The sequence below is a fragment of the Cucurbita pepo genome, chromosome 10 (assembly GCF_057944985.1).
Source record: "Cucurbita pepo subsp. pepo isolate OVF chromosome 10, ASM5794498v1, whole genome shotgun sequence".
Taxonomy (NCBI): domain Eukaryota; kingdom Viridiplantae; phylum Streptophyta; class Magnoliopsida; order Cucurbitales; family Cucurbitaceae; genus Cucurbita; species Cucurbita pepo.
The window spans coordinates 2,911,886-2,931,688 of record NC_141807.1 but is presented as its reverse complement, the minus strand read 5'-3'; the positions used below and the strand labels follow the sequence as shown (position 1 = coordinate 2,931,688).

Sequence of the window (19,803 nt, the reverse complement as noted above, 5' to 3'; positions counted from 1 at the left end):
GAATGTTGTTAAAAGTCTTGTCCCATTGCCTCAGGAGTCCGAAAGTGGGTCAAATTTTTAAGTAAAATAAGCTACACACACACATTCCATCATCTCCTAATTCACACTTTGAAATCTTCAACATTGTCTTCATCTCTCTGCTAACTTCTTTTTTTTTTTTTTTAATTACTTTTTGACCTTTTGCACCTCTCCTCTTTAAAAAATAATGGGTCCTTTTCCTTTTTAACTCAAAAGGACACCTGGTTCTAGAACAGATGGTTCGAGAGGAAGCCTCATACCTGACTCTAGCTTTAGCTTTATTGAGCAACAACAAGTTGATTATATATTTTAAGCTCTGTACTTTAAGACTTTGTTTGGGTTTAGCCAATCTGGAAGACTGATTCCATTGTTAGCTAAGCATGATATCATTTTCAAATTCGACCCAATGTCGTATTTGCTTATTAATATGTTTCTAGAAGTTCTGAATTTTCCTGCACTTTCCGTTCATTTTTTCCCAAATATATGATCATACACGTCTCCCCGTTTAAACTTCAGATATTCACATTCACTTAATGTCATTAAAAAGAAGGAAAAATGCACAACCAAACAAAGATTCGTAGGCCCTTTTTGTTTTGGGGTCCCAAAATGGTATGTCCCATTGGCTATTGGGTATCCATATTACCCATTAAATCCTTCTTTCTTTCACTTCTTAGCTAACCTCAACAAAGCCACTCCCATTATTGTTCCCATCATTTCTAACTTTTTTCTTTTGTCTTCAACTTATTTTATTATCCTTCCTTTAATTCCAACCCTTTCCATTTCATCATTCATTATTATTATTATTTCTTCACATTCGCTCACCAACCTTAACCAAAATTTACCCATTTATTCACACATCTATATATGTCTGTCTTTCTTCTCTTCACTTATTAATTACCCTTTTTATTTCGATATATACAATTCGTGTTTCTTTTGCTTGTTTCCTTTCATTTCAATAATCTTCTTTCATTTTTCATGGTTGTATAATCTACTTTCTTGGTGTAAAAATGAGACCAAAATCATGGCAGAGACCTATTTTTGGTTTAGAATATATCCTGTCAGTCTCCTACTCTGAAACCGCCTTATGCATATTGATTTGACTTCACTAAATTTGTTGATTTAAATTTGGATGATGAAGATGATAAGTTAGAAGAATTAAATGAAGAGATGACAAGAGGAAGTAGAAGTATTATAACATTGTTCATATCAGTATGCTGCAGAACACAGCAACACCAAATCTCTTCCGTACTATAAAAGCCCTGCTCTTCCACCCAATGCTATCCACCGTCATATCAACTTTTTTCCTTACAAATAAAAAAAATATAAAGACAACAACTTTCCCTGACCGATTCAAACCAACTTTTTCTGATTAGCATAGAGGGTAACACCCATATGATATCATAATATTCTTCATACTTTTGTTACTTTGGAACCATTCTTTCCTCTTCCTCAAACTCATGTGAGAACCCTTCAAATCACTTTCCCTTCTCTCTAATTCTAATGGGGTTTTTTTTTTTTTTGGGTGTAAACAACATAATTCAATAAATGATTGTGGGAAAAGGTGAAGCACAAAAAAGAATGGTTTTTTAAGTCTTCTATGGTGCCAAATTTCAATTTCTTTAACCTTTTAAAACATAAAGTTGGGATCTTTTTCTGAAACCCTGTTTTGAAATCCTGCGACTCCTTCTTCCATGCATTCTCTTCACCTCCAGCTACTACTCTCTCTCTCTTTCCTTCTTCCTTTTTCTCGGTATATATAAACCTCACCATTATCTTGATATCACAAACAGATACCTCAAAAACTTCAAAACATGGGAAGAGCTCCTTGTTGTGACAAAGCCAACGTAAAAAAAGGACCTTGGTCGCCTGAGGAGGATGCCAGACTCAAAGCTTATATTGAGCAGTTCGGCACAGGCGGCAACTGGATAGCCTTGCCTCGCAAAATAGGTACTACAAATTAAATCATTTATTCCTCTTGTTCATCCCTAGTTTTAAAGTGATCAAATTATTCATCAACAAAAAATTGTTAGGTCTTAAGCGATGTGGGAAAAGTTGCCGCTTGAGATGGCTGAATTATCTCCGCCCCAACATCAAACATGGAGGGTTCTCAGAGGAAGAGGATAACATCATTTGCAGCCTCTACATAACCATAGGAAGCAGGTAAAATTATTTTTAATCACCTTTCTTCAACGTGTCTAATTATTTAATGAATCAATTTGAGCCGAATCTTTTGTTTCGGTAGATGGTCGATAATTGCAGCTCAGTTACCAGGAAGAACGGATAACGACATAAAGAACTACTGGAACACAAGATTAAAGAAAAAGCTTCTGGGAAAGCAGCAACGTGAGCAACAAGCTATGGCTCGCAGAATTCATACCCTAAAGCAAGATTTTGATAAGAATATGAATAATGTCATCATTCACCCTGCTGCAGTGTCCATGAATATGAATCATGATTATGAAGCCCCATATTATCCAAATCCCAACACAAGCGGGCAAGATGTTAGGGAGTTGATCATTAAAATGGGAGGAAGAAGGTTGGTTTGTTGTGATCATCCATTTGAATTGAACCCAGTGGACGAGGCCCATCAACACCCTTCATTAGTGTTTGAAAGTTCAAATTTTGGTCAGTTTTCAGGAGACGTGCAATATGGAATGAGCAATAAGGTGGAGGATCCAACAGCAGGAATGTTCCATGGAACTGAATTTGGAGATTCATTGCATAATTTGGAAAGTGGGTTGGAGGGTTCATATGGGATGGGAAGTAGCTCTTTGGTTTATCCTCCCTTGGTTTCCTCAGATTTTGAAGCTTCCCACCAAAGTTTTGCTCATAATCATGTTTTTCCCGAGTCTACACCCTATTGCCTCCAATGACATCAACCTATGTTGAATTACAACAGGGTTTGTAAATTTGTATTTTGGAAATTTAGAAACTGGGTTTTCTTTTCTCTTCTTTTCTTTTCTTTTCCCTTTAATCGAATCTCATTCAAGTAATTCGTTCGTTTCAAGTTTAATTTTTTTTTTTGAAAAAAATGGCTGAAAGGGATGGAAGTGAAAAGTGAAATGGAAGAAGTAGAAGGAAGAAGAAGGTTGTTATTTATGGGGACAGTTTGGCTGTGACTGCTTTGGTGTGTAGCAATTAAAGCATCCATAAAAATGAAAATGGCTGCTTTCTCTCACCGTTTTTCTTCATGTGTCCACAGAATTTGTTTCCCACATAAACAGCCATCCCATGTAATTCCAACCAAAAATATGAATGTGTAACTCTTGTTCTTAGAACCGGCATTGTAATCATGTGTCAGAATCAGATTCCTGTTTCACTTTATAATTGGTTTGGAGTAGACATCAGCTGTACCCTTCAACACTCTTATTACTCGTCTTTCTTCTCATCTTGGACCATCCTTAGTCTCCCATTATTACACACAATACAACATCCACAACCTTTTCATCACATTCGTCCCATAATCGTTCAAATCCACCACTAGTACATATTATTTGTTTTCACCGATTATAGAGAGGATTCCACATCCTTGTAAGAAAGACTTTGTTTGTTTCTTCAATTGATGTGAGATGCCACAATTCACTCCCTTGGAGGCCCAGCATCCTCACTGGCACACCGCACAGTATCTGGCTCTGATACCATTTGTAATAGCTCGAGCCCACTGCTAGTAGATATTGTCTATTTTGGCTCCGTATTGCCTCACGATTTTAAAACGCGTTTACTAGATAGAGGATTCCACGTCCTTGTAAGAAAGACTTTGTTTGTTTCTTCAATTGATGTGAGATGTCACAATTCACCCCCTTGGAGGCCCAGCATCCTCACTGGCACATCGCACAGTGTTTGGCTCTGATACTATTTGTAATAGCCCGAGCCCACCGCTAGTAAATATATATCTGCTTTTACCCGTTACGTATTGCCATCAGTCTCACATTTTTAAAACACGTCTACTAAGAGAGGTCACTACCATATCATACTCACATATTGAATGCTAAATCAAGCCATAGGGTTTTGTTTAGATGTAACACTTAAAGAAAAAGAGTATAGTAGATCTGATGATGTATGGCAAACTTATGGGAGGCTATAATATTTAAAGCTTACCAGTTAGTAAGAAATGAAATTGTTCCCCTTTCAATCCTGAAAAGGAATTTAATAACTAATTCATGATGTATAGTTTAATGAAGATTAAAGCTTGAACATGAAATTACCTCATATAAAAATACATAATCATAATTCAAAAGTATGGGCCTCTTATATATGATACATTCTAAGATTCCATCCAAGGCGTAGACTTGGGCTTTACAGCCCATGGGCCACGTTTACCCTAAAGAAAGCGGGTCAAGTAGGGTAAAGCCCAAAGGGTTCTGGAGGCCCTCCTAAATCCTAATTATGGGCCTACTTTGTACAAGGACAATAATTTTGTTAAATTAATAAAAAGAATAAAGTCCGTAAACCCACCCACTTTAAGACCCAAACAACAAAAAGGCAAAATGTGGGTGACAGACATGTATATTATATGTATTAAAGAAAGGTATGGTTTTGATTTGAATTCAAGCTCCCTCCTCGCCCCATCCTCCAATGGGCTATATTCCCCTTCGACAGCATATACTTCCCCTCCCATTTCCTCTCATGTCTTTATCACTCTCTATTAATTCCATCCAAATCTACGCTACCTCAACTCCTTTCTTTTCGAATCTAATAATGTCATATCATTGTAAAAATATAAGCATAAACAAGGGAGAAAAATAGATATGATATAATGAAGGGTGGCAGTAAACAGAGGCGGCATGAATAAAAGTCAAAAAAAAAAAAAAAAAAAAAAAAAAAAGTCAAAGAAAGTTAAGGACAGCGAGATGATAGTCAAGGAACATATCCTGCAAATAGATCGCAAAACTTTGAAAAGCAAGATCTCAGATCCTCATGCCACAGCCCCTTTGTGTTTGAGCATTTTAATAAAGCTTTATATGACATGAATAATAAAAAAAAAAAGAGTATACATGTATATACACAAGGAAAATGAATAGGGTAAAAATAAAAGACGTAGGGTTTGCTTGGTGGGCAAGGTAGCTAGCCATAAATGAGAAGACAAAGGCTGTGATCCTCTCACCCTCTCATCCCAATCATTCAAAACACGAGAATCAATGGAGACAAAGTCCATTATAAAGATTACAAGTGTAGGAGGAGAAGATATTAATGGAGGTGTAAGAAGGGCGAGTCATGTTCCTTTGGGCCTCCTTGTCTCATGCTGCATAGGCATCACCAGAGCAACACCCACTACAACTTGCTCCTTATCAACACTCTTTTAACAAAAATTATATATAATCCTAATATCCCTTTTATATAATCCTAATATAATAACATCATGTATTTATAGCATGCATCTATATGTGTATATATATATATATATATATATATTATATTTGCATGCAGATGTTTTATGTTCCCTTTTTACCATGCATGTGCTACACATAACTCCTTCACGTGAAACCCACATCACATCCATACCATCATGTATCTCAGTTTTAGTTTCAGAGAGATCAAAGAGTTAGTTACTTCAGATTTGCTAATAATAATAATAATAATAATCATGCAACAAACCTCACCTTCTAGTTTCAATTATTCTCCATTATTAGCTTATCTTGTTCATTAATTACCAATCCCACGTTAAACAAAAATGATATGTTTTTCTTCAATTATTATTATTATTATTATTTTTTTTTTAATGTAGGGTATACATGATAATTATATATTTTTTTTCAGAGAATTCAAAAGCGGGTAGAAAATAGAATAAACAACAAACCTATATAAATAAATAAATAAAAAATCAGATTATTTAAATATTGATATTAGGATAAAATAATATTTATGGGTTGAAATGATTTTGTTAAGTTGACATCATGGTTGAATATGGGTGTAATGGGTGATAGAAATGGTGTCCCAAAACATGTCTTTCAATCGAGGTTTTCATGTCCTTTGATTATATTACTTCGATGTCTCTGTGCGAAAAGCCCTGTTGATTAGCTAATTGCTGTCTTTACCAACATCCTTCATTAATTTCCTTTGAAAAATTTAAAATTAATCAAAAACTTATTTTAATTAAAAATACGAAGGCTTCTTTAATTGAGATTCTTGAAATAGAAAATAAAATCAAAGATTATATCTTGCCTTTTGCACCGCCCAAAATCAAATTAAAGCTTATTTACATGATTATTGATACTGAAATATCAAATAAATAAATAAAAATAAATAAATGAAGGGATTGTAGTGAGGAACCATTACGCGGAAATCAGTGTGTTCTCGTTGAAGTTAAGTATTAAATTAATTAATAAAAGTATTAAAAATAAAATAAAATAAAATAAAATAAATAAATGCCCAACCGAAACCGGGCAAGTTTTGAGGCACAAACGGCTTTAGTCAAACCCCAACACCCAAAAAGATCGACCAAAATTCTCTTGTTTTTTGTTTTTCTTCATGTGATGTTTTTAACTTCATTGTCCCCACCACCTAATTCAAACTGCAAAACTTTGGTTATAAATATTTCCGTATCTTTTTAAAATAAACTAACAAACTATTATATTCCTATTCCAAATATAATCATTTCCCACAATATTTTAATTTCAAACCCTAACGACCATTAGTTGACTAAGTTTAAGTATTTTAAGAATATTAAAATAATGATAAGATTTCCTTCTAATAATAATCCACATAATTTTAAATTTTGATTCATAATAAATAAATAAAAATATGAAAGGTTTACATTGAAACCAGTTTTCAAAACCATAAATAAAATAGTGAAATAATTCAAAATAATTATATGGCTATATACATATATTTATATAAATAAGGTATACCGAATATAAAAAAAAAAAAAAAAAAAAAATGAATATATATTTGTGGCCCCTCCCCTTAATTTGACGTTAGAAAGTTGAAATAAAAATAATATGGTGGTGGGTAGGCGCCTATATTTAGTACAGGCACATGACACATACGTCAGCCATTTAATTCCTTTTTACATTTCCTAATATATATATATATATATATATCTTAAGAGTAACGGCCATGACATTAGTAACGTAATAATATAATTTGAATAAAAAAACAATTCCTATAATCATTTTGTGGTGTAATTATTTAATGTATCTTAACCAATCTTGATAGTTTATAATAAATAAACAGTTTATTTTATTGTTGAAGATACAATAAAATTCACAGAGATATTCTAAGATCTTTATAACTAACTCGTGTTAATCATATCCAATAATTAAAACTAGTAAGGCATGATACACTTAATTATGAAGTATATTCTTGATACCCCTTTGAATACTGGGTATGGCCATGTGGAAATATAATAATTATCGATAATATGTGAAATAATTCAAACATATTATAAAGTTAATGTGAATGCAATTATTGGGGGATAAATAACATAACATAATTAATTTGAATAATGGGTAAGTAGGAAAAATGGATTATATCATAATGATAGATAAATACATAAGGTTAAGCTAATGTTGTCTATGTGCATGGTTTTGAGTAGTTCAAACAATGAAGGAGTTGAATTTGGAAGCAAATACAAATGCATGTATTGGTAGGGAGGATTAGATTTGACTGGACTGGATGTGATAATCATGTTTTGGATACAAAGGAAGGGCTTGGATTTGGGAGATGGTAGAGAGAAGAGTGATTAGTCGGCAATCTTTATCGTTCTAGAATCGTGTATTTTTTCGATGAGACATCCTACTTTTTCACACCTACTAAATCCTACACATATCAAATCACCTTCCACTTTTTTTTTAATCATCGACGAAGTTTATTGTTTTTTTTTTTTTTTTTGTTTTGTCAAATTCTATCTCAAATTTTTTTAAGACGATCCTAACGAGAGAATTGATAATTATTGGCCATTTACTTGAAGAGCGTTGTAAACTTGTAATATAATTTTTACATAATTTTGTAAACAAAGGTTTTTTTAAGAAGAAAAAATGAAAGTGATGCAATGGGGACAAAGTTTGATACTGGGAGGGCCTAGCATTGAAACCCACATAATAATGCTTGCTTTGACTGTGTTTGCCAAATCTGACCAACAACCCACTTGGGATTGGCGTTGTTTTGCAGTACACGAACAAAACACAACACAAAATGCTTAACATCACAGACTTATTGGGTATGTAAGAGAAGGAGGTGGGTTTGGGTTGGGCAACCAATGACTCAACCAAATAAAACACCCTCATGTCGGCAGACCTTCTTAGTAAACATCCCCCACCCCCACCGTCATCAGCCGCTATTTTCGCCATCGGCGCCGTTTCCCTCGCCACCACCGCTACCTTTACAAGCCATCTCTTTCTACATATTATTATTATTATTATTATTATTATTATTATTATTCTTTGTTATATATTATAAAATAAAATAAAATAAAAGATGAAATCTTCTCACATGGCCAACCATTATATTTATCGTTTCAACACATGATAACAACTCCCATAAAATCCTCCACGTTGGAAAATTCATTCATTTGATTCTTCATATACTTCAATTCTTTTTTTCTTTTTAATTTATAATTTAGAGTATATTATTTAAGCTTCTGACTTTTTTTTTTTTTTAATAGAAAATATGAAGTATGGTCCTCTAAATATTTTAGTTATTAGTTGAAGCAGAATTATTTGATAATATTGTGATGTTAATTAGTGAGAGAAATAGAGGCAGAGGAATTAATGGAATATTAATGATTAATTATGTAATTAAAGCCACTACTAATCCCACAAGGGACCGAGTGCACTTTTTTAATTACAGTATGCAAATTTGTAATTTGGAATATTTCAACAAGATTAAAAAAAAAAAATGAAAAAAAAAAAATGAAAGGAAAGAAATTCCCCAAATATGGACGATGAATGTGTTCATCAAACCAGGCTATCGTTCATGTTGCAGCTTGCGGTTGGCTTCTTGAACCGATAGCCGGAAAACCCATTTGGTGAAAATGTTTTTCTTGATGTTCTTGCAAAATTTGTTGTCATTGTTTAATTGTGACTGAGCGTTTGGAGAAGCGGCGGACCTCAATTCTGCTACAAACGACTTCAATCTTCGAATAGCTAGTTTCAATGTTGATTCGGACATGTTGGCAAAGCAAACACGGAACCACCCTGGTTCAGAGCAGTGGCAGGATGAGCCAGGAGAAATGTTCAAACCCACCTCGTACACTATCTTCTTCCACAGCTCTAACTCGGATTCAAACGTGTCCGACTCCAACAAATGCCTCATGTCCACCCAACAGAACAACCCTGCATTGCTGTCCAGGCAGTTAATACCCGCCTTTTCCAAACCAGATACCAGCATCTTTTGTCTCTGTTTCAGCCTTCTCTGATTCTCGGTAATGTAGTTTCTAGTGAACTTCTTGTCGGACAGCATGGCTGAGAGAAGGTATTGTGTTTGAGACGACACCAATCCAAAGCTAGACATTTTGGTAGCCGCAGCCACCACCATGTCGTCGTTGGAGTAAATTGCACCAACTCGAAAACCTGGAAGCCCCAAATCCTTTGACAAACTGTAAACAATATGTACTCTCTTCCAAACCTCCTCCTCCTCCTCGCTACTCCTCTCCCTAAGCACCTCCATCGCACTCACGAATCCCGGCGACCCGAAAACGGTCCCGGAGTAGATCTCGTCACTGATCAAGTGAATGCCTTTCGAAGTTATAAAGTCGAAAACCAAGTCGAGTTCGTGTCGGCTCATTGTGGTGCCCAATGGGTTGGATGGGTTTGTGACCAACACGCCTTTGACACGTAGGTTGCGAGCTTCGGCTTCTTTATAGGCTTGTTCTAGAGCCGGTTGGGTGACTTGGAAGGCGTTGGAGCTGGTGCAATGAATTGGTACAATCTCAACGCCGGTTCTCCATTTCAAATCTCTATCAAATCTGTTTGTACAACAAATGCAAGTAAAGATCAGAATTATGATTCTTAATAACTTCATAATATAGCTTCAAATTTTAGTAAAGATTATCATTATTATTATTATTTATAGGAATACGAACCCTGGATAGTATGGAGTTGGGAGGAGAAAAGCATCGCCAGCCTCGGCAAGGCAGAACATAAGTGTCTCATTGGCTGAAGTTGCGCCAGCTGTGAGGACTATGTTATTAGCCTCAAATGTTACTTTGTTCCCTCTAATTTCCGCCATAAATTCAACCAATGCCTTTTTGAATGCGGGTAAGCCGTGGTAATCTTGGAAGAGAGCGAGCTCCCTGAAAATGGATTGGCCATCTCGTTTGAAGCTGGCGGCGTCAGGGTTCTTTGTGAGCCATGATTCAAGAAGGTCAAATGATAGCTGCAAAATGAGAGGAAGAAGAAAAGGTGAATAATTGAGGCATAAAAAAGGTAGCCAAAATGGATGAATATGAACAATCAATTACTTGATTCTCCGCAAGACCCATCTGAATTATGCCCTTGGGATTAGAAGCCTCATCAAAGGGATTCTTCTCATAAGCCTCCCACCCTAGGAAGTAGGAGGAATCTTGACCGTGGGAGTTGCACGTAGCCTTTGTGGATAGCATCCTCATTTTGTTTAGCTAAGAAGAGATTAACCTTGAGGAATTGCTAAGAAGAGATTATGAGATAGAGAGGTTAGTGAGATTGAAATTTGTTGAGAGAGAAAGAGGAAGTCTTGGTTGGAATGTTTGGGTTGGAGAGGTCTCTAGCAAACATATTTATAGCACAAAATCCAATATAAATGTTAATAATTTAAATAAAATAAGAGACAAAAAATATATATTCTATAAATAACGCGTTTTACATTATTATTATTATTGGTATTAGAGATAATAATATGAATCATTTAATTAGAGAGTGTTTATGGATTTAAGCGATGATTTTGATATGGAAGATGAAACAGGAATGGATGGGATTAGGAATGTTTAATCTGAGGGTTAATTGTTGGGGGAAACCAAAGAAACAGACATTAAAGGAAGAGGGTTCGTAGTAAGAGGAGGCCGACAGCATCGCGTAGAGAAGATGGGGAAATAGACCCACCTGAGCCTCAAAGAAGAAGAAATGAACAGTGGGTCGGGGCCCGTATGTCCCCTGACTGCACAATCCCCACCCACACTGTGTCTGCCATTGTCTTTCTCTCTGCTTCAACCTTAATGTTAATTAATTGATTAATTTGATTTGGGTTAAGTTCCATCTTCTAATTACCCGTCCATTTCAGCTCAACAAACACACTTTGTAAGCGCTCAAAAGGTTGGACAAAACAGGGCTCGTACCAAAACTTCATGTCCGTCGGCAGCAAAAACACCCCACTTTTATGTCTGTAGACACACACCTAATTTCGGGGTTGGTAACTATTTTGAACATCAAATGTGCAACAAAATAACAAAGACTTTTCTACAAAAGTTTTTAAAAGTAATCATTTTAAAGAAATCAATATAAAATTCGGTCATCTCGAATTATTTAAATATATAGTTAATATTTGAAGAATATATTAGTTTTTTAATATATTTTAGATATTCCTTAATATTTTTATTTATGATTTGATTAATAATATATTTTATTTTATTCTCTTTATATTTTTCTTTATTAATGGGTAGGTTGATCTACCTTGTGAATATTTTGATCGATAATCTAGAGCAGCAGTGGATGGTAAAACTATATTGGGTGGCAGATTTTAATATTAATTTTCTCCTCCGTAGTTAACCCGTGTCCACTCGCCGTTGGTTTTTGCCACATGGCACCTGGTTGGCACCTGGTTGGTTCTTGGTTCTGCTTCAGCTTGGGGGGTTTTATGTATTAAAAAAAATAGAAAAAAGTCAAAATTTAGACATGAAAATGTCGGCCCTAAAAAGTAAAGAACACTCATTCACATGAATGTAATGGATGAATTACAATTATCCATCCACTATTTACTTAGTCTTTTCTCCAATTATTATCATTTTCTTTCTCTCTTTAGGGTTATTATGATATCATCTAATGATCCTCCTACAACCTGCTGTCTTTATGGGTCAACTCTCCAACGCGCTAATGCATATTATTGATCGAGTATTTTAGGCTAAACTCAAAATCAAAGTTTAGCTTAGCTTGTTTTAATTAATATGTACGTAGTAAAACCAAAAGATGTATGGTTTTCTTTATGTATGTATGTGTGTAGTCACACCCACTTTCGCTCTCCCATATTTGGTTAAAGCTGTGAGGCTGACAACGATACATAATAGGTTCAAGCAGACAATATCTGGTAGTGGTGGACAGACTTAAGAAAAAAGAGAAAAAAAAAACAGCCATTTTTGGTGAAAATTTTGCATTACAAAGGTGTAGAAGAGAGAGATTGGAAGGAGGGTGGTAAGGTAATTTCATATTTGGAATTTTGGATGAAGAGGAAAATGTAGAGGGTGTCATAAATTAGGGGTCGCTTATTTTAGTAGAATGATCTGATTGATGCAAAATGAAAATGTGTGACAATAAAGGGTTGGGCAGCGGGCAGACAAGGGAAGGACATGGTAGAAAGATGCCAAATTTGTTGATTAGAAAACCATATCATATACTCCCCTCTTATATATTATTATATAGTTGGTTTATTAATTAATTGGGTCTCCTTGCTTTTCCACACTAACATTAACCCAATAATATCACTCTTATTGATATGATTTTGGGCTTATCTTTGTTCGACTAATTACATCCTTCCTCCTTCATTAATTCACTTTCTTACTATTCTTATTATGCTTTCACTTCTCTAATCACATCCTTCTATTTTTTATTTATTTTATAATTAATAATATTTGATTTTGAGGATAAATTAAGTAATTAAAAAAACCCAATAAAAAAAAAAAAAAGAGCTAAAAATGTGTTGTTTTAGCTGGAAAAAAATTAAATTAACCCATATAAGTGAAGGATTGAGACAGATGTTAATGCATTTAAGTTGTGGACAGGTACGTAGGTTAGTGCAAATTAAGGTTAGCGTTGTACTAACCAAATTAACATAAACGGTAACCAAATAAGGTCATCAATTTAAGGTACATATTATTGTCAATCTCACATGCATTCATCGATTATTTATCTCTAGTATACGTGTTTTAAAACTGTGAAGCAAATAGTAATACCGGACTAAAGTGGACAATATCTACTGATGTTAAAAAAACATGGAAGTTTAGAAAGTAATAATTAATTAATTAAGAAGGGGGCACGTGATTTGTAGGAAAAGAGGTTATTAGGGCATGTGAAAAGGTGGGTTAATTGCCCCCACCACCGCCATTTAAACCTTACACATAAGATATATTCAGTGACCGTTTCAGACAAACTCTTACGGTGACAACTAACATGATCCCTCACGTTACTCCATTCCTCACCCTCTTCCGAGGAGACACTCCCATGGACCATCTTGTTTCTTCTCTTCAATTTTGTAGGACCCTTTTAACCCCCCTCCCCTCCTCCTCCTTTCTCTACTCTACGCTTCAATTAATACTTTCACTAATCAGCTCCCTAATTATAATTAAGTCTCTATTGAGATCATAACTGATGGTACAAACCGTGGCAGCCATTGCTCCTCTAACTCAATCTAATACTTGTTTTGTCAGAGACCAAATTGCTTGTCAAAATATGGAAAAAAAAAAAACATCCAGACATCCAATGATCGGGAATTGACTAGAATTTGGTGGATCTGTAGATTATGGAGCAGACAACAGGAAAAGAAATGTTTGGGAGTCCAAAAGGAAATCCAAACCGCCCAAACTATTTATTACGAACTTGAAAGGAGCATTGAAGTGGTGTAGACCAGGATGTGTCCCAAACCCAAGTATATATGCAAGTGGGTCATTAGCCGCTAAGCTTTTGATGACACTCTGCATGGACCATTTTCCTTACACTCCACTCCAAAATCCAGCTGTTTTCTCTTCTGCTACCTAACACTTCCACTTCCACTCTGACTTAACTACCTTTTGTTTCTACTGGTTTTTTGACCCAACTGATTAAAAAAGTTGGGTTCTTTTGGAAGAAAAGTACCAGATGGAATGAAGCTTAAACTAGCTAGCGTTTGATGCCACAATGCATGCCATTGGTTAATTGAACACAGGGTAGTGGTGAGTTTGGAGTTTGGGGCCGCCTTGTGGCCTCAACAGTGTGTGACTGCTCATGTGCCTGCAAATTGGAGTTGTAGCTATTTGCATCAGCTAGCTAGGCAAGGTCCACCACATAACTGCAGACTAAGCTGTCATGTCTTAAAACACATGAAAACGACTACTACATACATACAAACCATTCCCTCCACACAAAATTCTAATTTCATGTGGATTTAGAGGTGGAAACCCAGAAATGAAAACCCAAACGCTCTCGAGAAAGAATGATTCAAATGAAGCTAGCCCACTTTTGGTTTTGCTGTGTGTGTTTGTTTTGAAGGCCCATGAAGGAAGTTGGGTTGAGACACGCAGCCAGCTGGGTTTACTGAGATGAATACCTATAGTTTGTAATCTGGAATATTAATAATGATTGGATGATGGGTTCCCAAATGGGAAACATCAAGAGCTGAGATGGGCCAGATAGACATATGAACCAGCATTTCACAAAACATTCAAGGACCCTGACCCAGTCAGATCAGGACCCATCATTCTGGTAACAACAATTTCCATGTTCTTAATAATAATACGGTATCAGTGTTGGCAGAAATTGGTTGTAAAGAAGAGAACCCGACTGCTGCTTACACTTATATCCTCTTTTCAACCTCAACCGTACCAATAAGATCAAAATGATTTCTTGGTTTAATCATAATTAGCCAATTACTAACCTTTGAATAAAATCTGTCCAAGTTTGGCTTTGATCGTCAAAGTTGGCACGGTTACAAGTGGCTTGGTTGTTGTTCTCCTCTATCACATCAAACAACAGCTTCACTCGCATCCTGGGCCTCTGTTTTTCAAATTTGATATTACCCTCTGATTGAGCCGGCTATATACTTATAAATACAATTAATCCAATTAAAAGGTTTTTTTTTTTAAAAAAAAAAAAAAAACTAATTTCTACCCAGAGAGGGGGCATGAGATAAGTTTCGTAGAACCTTCAAAGATTAGGTGAATTTGAGTCGAAGTCATTTCTATAAACTACAGGGTTGAAAGAAAAGACAGTCTCGATCATTTGATTGCATTCCCAAACTCTGTTGATGCATAATTGGAAGCCATTAGGGAGAAATCTAGATTTTGGTATAATAGACAACCATTTAATACCAACTCAATTCTATGTAATACGAAAATTTCAAGGGTGCATGGATTCAGAGGACAGCCATTGTGTTCAAGTTACTTGACATAACTGTATTCATAGCTGCAGCTAGAAGATGAGAAGAACAGAGACAAAAAAAAAAATCCAGCCGAAACAAGAGTATACAGTTCAGAAGATAAATTATTATACAATATCAACATGTCAGCAGGATACATCAGATCAGAGTTGGATCAGTGGGCATGATGAGTAATAGGCAGAAAATATACTAAGAAAGCCACGAGCCAAAACGATACAAAACGATAGGACCATCAGTAGTATTCATCTCGTTAAATAAAAATAATTAATATATATATATATATATATAGTAACCTTGAGAACACTAAAGTCTCCCGTGTTGACAATATTGTGCCAATGACATTTCCCCAATCCCACCACCCAAAGAAGAAAAAGAAAAGGAAAAAAACGCGTACATCAATTGCTGATTCTCCACCTGTCTAGCTTCTTTTATGTTCGTTTATAACATAAGAATGACAAGAGAAAGAGACAAAAAAGAGGGTAAGAAATGATTTCATATCTTATGATTTGATATCAATGGTATGAATTGAGATGGAAAACTTGGCAGCCGGGCTTGTAAGACTGCTTGGATGCTGCTTGCTTAAATTTCTTGGCAGCGCCTTCGTTCTCTTCTAAGCTTGTTTGGGTGAAAAATCGAATCCACCATGACGAGCTCCTCATTTTGGCCTTCAAATATGAAGTAATGCATCCATTACATTAATGAAATCACACACAACCATATTATGCACCTCTCAAGTATACCACCTAAATAATATGCTCTAACTACTTCCTTACGGCCTCAACTCATCCAATTCAAGATTGAAGTAATTTTAGAAAATAATTAAATGAACAACAGATATCCCTAATTGAGGGGAGGCGCAGGGCAATGTGCAATTTTCCCTAACGATTCATTCATGCACAAATTGTGCAATAGATGTCTACAGCTAAAGCTGTAACATACTTAAACTACAGTTATGAAAGCCATAGGAGTTGGTTTTAAGAGCTCGTCCATTCACTATTGTTCCACGAGCAAGTAGATCCGTGAATTTACACATTATCCATATTGTTTATAATTTTATGTGAAAAACACAAAAAAAAATTATGCATGAGCATACACAATAAAAATGGCACACATAAGATCCATATAACATGCTATAAGTAGTAGCTTACCGGCCGTCCAAACTTTGTTAGCTCGTTTACTTTTGCTTTCTGCTGACCAGGTGAACCTATACAAAAAGGAGAGAGTAACAGGTCACCAGACCTTTATCGAATAGAGGATATTAATGTCGGATAAGAAATAATGAAGACCGACATCAAAATGTTGTTAGCAAGAAGAAAAGGAGAAACAAGTTATGCAATAGAGAAGACTCCTAGTTTATTAAATATTTCTCTGTATCCACAACGTGGTCACAAGATTTATAGTCCAAATAATTATGTATGCTTGCTATAATGACAATCAGCTAAGAGGAACTCTCCAATTGGTTCCTTGTGGGTCAAGAAAAGAAGTGTAATATTTGAACAGTAGTAGCTACTTCTATCACAAAACAAAGTAATTCTACTCCACAGTGATGGTTCAACTGGAAATTCCTAGTTGACTTAAGTTTTCCATCCTAGATTCAAATCCTCTCTACCCAACTTGTACTTTTAGTAGGAGCAGAGCATCCAACATTCAATGAGGTCATTCACCACACGATTGTGGAGTTTCCATAGTGAAGTAGATACACTTCAAAAAATATTTGCCAATGATGAATTTAAAACAAAGTGATTGGTAATGAAATTATGATGCAATAGAAAGCAATCTTTACGATGTTGCATAGAGCTTTCAAAAAGTTACCAGAAAATATAACAAGACCATCAGAAGAAACCCTTGCAAATTCCGGAAGAGTTTTGTTCAGGTATTTGGGGGATAGGTAATCCATTGCATCTGACACAATAACGTGAGAAAATGACTTTGCTCTATAGGGTAGAGGGAATTTGATATCCGCCACACGAACAATGCCTTTGTTCACAAGTGATTTGCAGTTTCCATCGACATCCTCAATTTCATATGGTTCTATGCCCCATGCTTCTGTTTCACCTTCTTTCAATAGCTTGGATACCACAGAGCAGGTATCCGGACCAACATGCAAAACTTTGTTCATACTATCGCCATATGCTTTCTTTAAGATGGGTACTGCTTTCAACAACTCCAATGTGCATGAAAAATCACCTGTAGGTTCAATTTTGACAGTAAATGCTCATATAAGCAATCAAATCTTATAGAAGCATCACCAGGATCAACTATCAAATCGTTACATTTTACAAGTTGCAAGCATTTGCACATTGTAACTAAAATTGATCGAGATCATCAAACCACCATAGAAGTTCTTTAATATTACAGCCTTTACCATGCAAATTCGTTAAAAATAACCCATCAAGAACAAACAAAAGAAATACGAATGTGATATCATTTGTCCCCAGTGAATCAAGATACGGAGGAAAACAAACAGTACAAAATTGCAACCCCCAGGGGTTGTTGGGAAGAAAGATAGTAGACTTTGGAAATTGGGCTCCTCGGGTCATTTCCCAGGCAAAGAATTCACACCTTAATCTTTGATCCCAAGGGACTTATCAACGGCTTATGGAAGATAAAATGTCTAGAAAGAGTAAATGTCTCAACAAGGATTCTTCGTTTGGGAGGCTCAGACATGGCAGATAAAGTACAAAGAAAGTGTCAAAGCTACTGTTCTGTTTTAATTGCTGAGTGCTCTGTTTACAAGCAATGAAGGATGAAGTTGTTTTTTCTTTCATTATTCATATAGTGCAAAATGTTGGGGGCAGTATTTCATCTTCGATCTTACCCAAAGGAAAATATCCTATCAATTGCTCAGTAAGCATAGATTCAAAAACAAAGGATTGTGATGTGAAAGAAAGCAAAGAATGCTCAAAGGGACAAACATTGCACGAAACGGTGATAAAGAGGGAGAGACGCCCGATCCCTATACGTCAAGGAGGTTACAAAGGAAAACTTAATTTACCTTCAATCTTGCTGACTATCTTGTTGCCTCCAAATGAACCTGCATTGATAAATAGCTGTTCAATGAATGAGACAATAATCCCCATTTTTCATTTCTTCGACTATAATCAAAGTATACACCCGAAACTACTTGGAAACATATCATGAATTGAGAAGTCTAGAAATTGTAAATCAAATACAAACCTGGTCCACTAAATGCATAGACAAGTAGAAGAACTGCTCCCTGTGAAAACCCACAAAAAAAAAAAAAAAAAAAATCAAAATTGGAATACCAATGGATTATGTTTTACTGAGTGGTAACGTTACTATGGAAATCACGGATTATCATCCAGCCACCGCAATAATCTATAGAAAACGATAAGAAATATAAAACAAATCAGGAAAGAAAACTGATTCTTAATCATGAAAATTACCACAAGGACCAGGCAAATAGATAACAGGGGAGATGATTTTGATTTCGCGTTTAGAGCCCCAGCAAATGGAAAGCTTCCATTGCGGCGCGTGGAAGTAGGTTGCCTCCTTTGCATGATTAATAGTTCAAAAGAATATGATTCTGCATTTGATGAAAACATAAACAACCGGTAGTAAGATTGCATGTCCATTAAATAGACAATCTGATTCCATGGAACCAAAATTCAGTTCAAAAAATCATTCTCCTGAAAGTAGCAACTTGTTACAGAAAGCCACCGACACTAGAATGAAACCCATGAGGGAATTTCCAGACACTAGATGTCTGTGGCCACTCATGTCTATTTATCCCCCACTTCCAGCACCCACCCATCAAAATCGAGTAAATCAAAAGGATGCAAATTTCAAGAGTAAACTTCCAAAACTAAATCAGCAAACAACACGAACTGCACAGCTCAATCTAATTTTCAAATCATCATCTATGGCCTCCATACAGAACACATATTTATAACCTATAATTTCATAGATTTAAAACCCAGAAAGTAAAATCCGAGAAGGTTAAAAAAACGAAGCAAATTTAGCCCACGATTGAAGGGGGGGAAAAACAAACACCATTCGTGCAAAACAATGCAATGTCATACTGGAAACTGAAAGAAGCACATAGATCGATGTAATGTAGCATTGTGGGTCGATGTGTTTCACCCCCAGTATCAAGAGACAAATAGAAAGGCAGCAGAAACCTTTCAAGTTGTGAACAAACTACAGAGATTGAGATAAAAGAATGGATAAAGGAAACAAACGCACAGGTAACAGAAACTTGATGGGATCTGGAAAAATCACCTTAGATCAGATAAGAGAAGAAGGAAAGCAGCAGCATTTAGTGTCTGAAAGTCCAGATCTTGGATCTTAAAATTAATTTTCCCCTTTTTTGGGTTTGGTTAGTTATTGTGCGTAGTTTCATCTAAGGAGAGGGAAAAGAGGGAGAGAGAGGAGAAATGGCAGTGGGAAAAAGGGAGGAAAGGGTTATTTTAGCGGTTGATGTGATGGGATGCTTAGTAGTAAGAGAAAAGAGCATTGGCGGGACCCTTCAACGTGCACAGTGTCACGCGCTTTTGCAATAATTGAATTGAC

The 19,803-nt window shown here is 35.7% G+C and overlaps 3 protein-coding genes across 3 annotated transcripts; 1 reads left to right on the top strand and 2 right to left on the bottom strand.

The window, feature by feature from the left end:
• The first annotated feature begins 700 nt into the window (after positions 1 to 700).
• Positions 701 to 3,379, top strand: LOC111804261 (transcription factor MYB36). The gene is made up of 4 exons (XM_023688998.2): positions 701 to 1,477; positions 1,809 to 1,965; positions 2,049 to 2,178; positions 2,261 to 3,379. The coding sequence occupies exons 2-4, from the start codon at positions 1,830 to 1,832 to the stop codon at positions 2,889 to 2,891; spliced, it is 897 nt and encodes a 298-aa protein (XP_023544766.2). The 5' UTR covers positions 701 to 1,477; positions 1,809 to 1,829; the 3' UTR covers positions 2,892 to 3,379.
• A 5,348-nt stretch (positions 3,380 to 8,727) lies between these two features.
• Positions 8,728 to 10,660, bottom strand: LOC111804369 (1-aminocyclopropane-1-carboxylate synthase CMA101-like). The gene is made up of 3 exons (XM_023689144.2): positions 10,418 to 10,660; positions 10,040 to 10,332; positions 8,728 to 9,922 (listed from the first exon to the last, which is right to left on the bottom strand). Exons 1-3 carry the CDS (start codon positions 10,562 to 10,564, stop codon positions 8,923 to 8,925), a joined length of 1,440 nt encoding a protein of 479 aa, XP_023544912.2. The 5' UTR covers positions 10,565 to 10,660; the 3' UTR covers positions 8,728 to 8,922.
• A 4,860-nt stretch (positions 10,661 to 15,520) lies between these two features.
• LOC111804370 (putative pectin methylesterase CGR3) lies at positions 15,521 to 19,699 on the bottom strand. Its single transcript, XM_023689145.2, has 7 exons — positions 19,513 to 19,699; positions 18,678 to 18,817; positions 18,448 to 18,487; positions 18,266 to 18,304; positions 17,083 to 17,457; positions 16,419 to 16,474; positions 15,521 to 15,935 (listed from the first exon to the last, which is right to left on the bottom strand). The coding sequence occupies exons 2-7, from the start codon at positions 18,789 to 18,791 to the stop codon at positions 15,783 to 15,785; spliced, it is 777 nt and encodes a 258-aa protein (XP_023544913.1). The 5' UTR covers positions 18,792 to 18,817; positions 19,513 to 19,699; the 3' UTR covers positions 15,521 to 15,782.
• Positions 19,700 to 19,803: the final 104 nt, after the last annotated feature.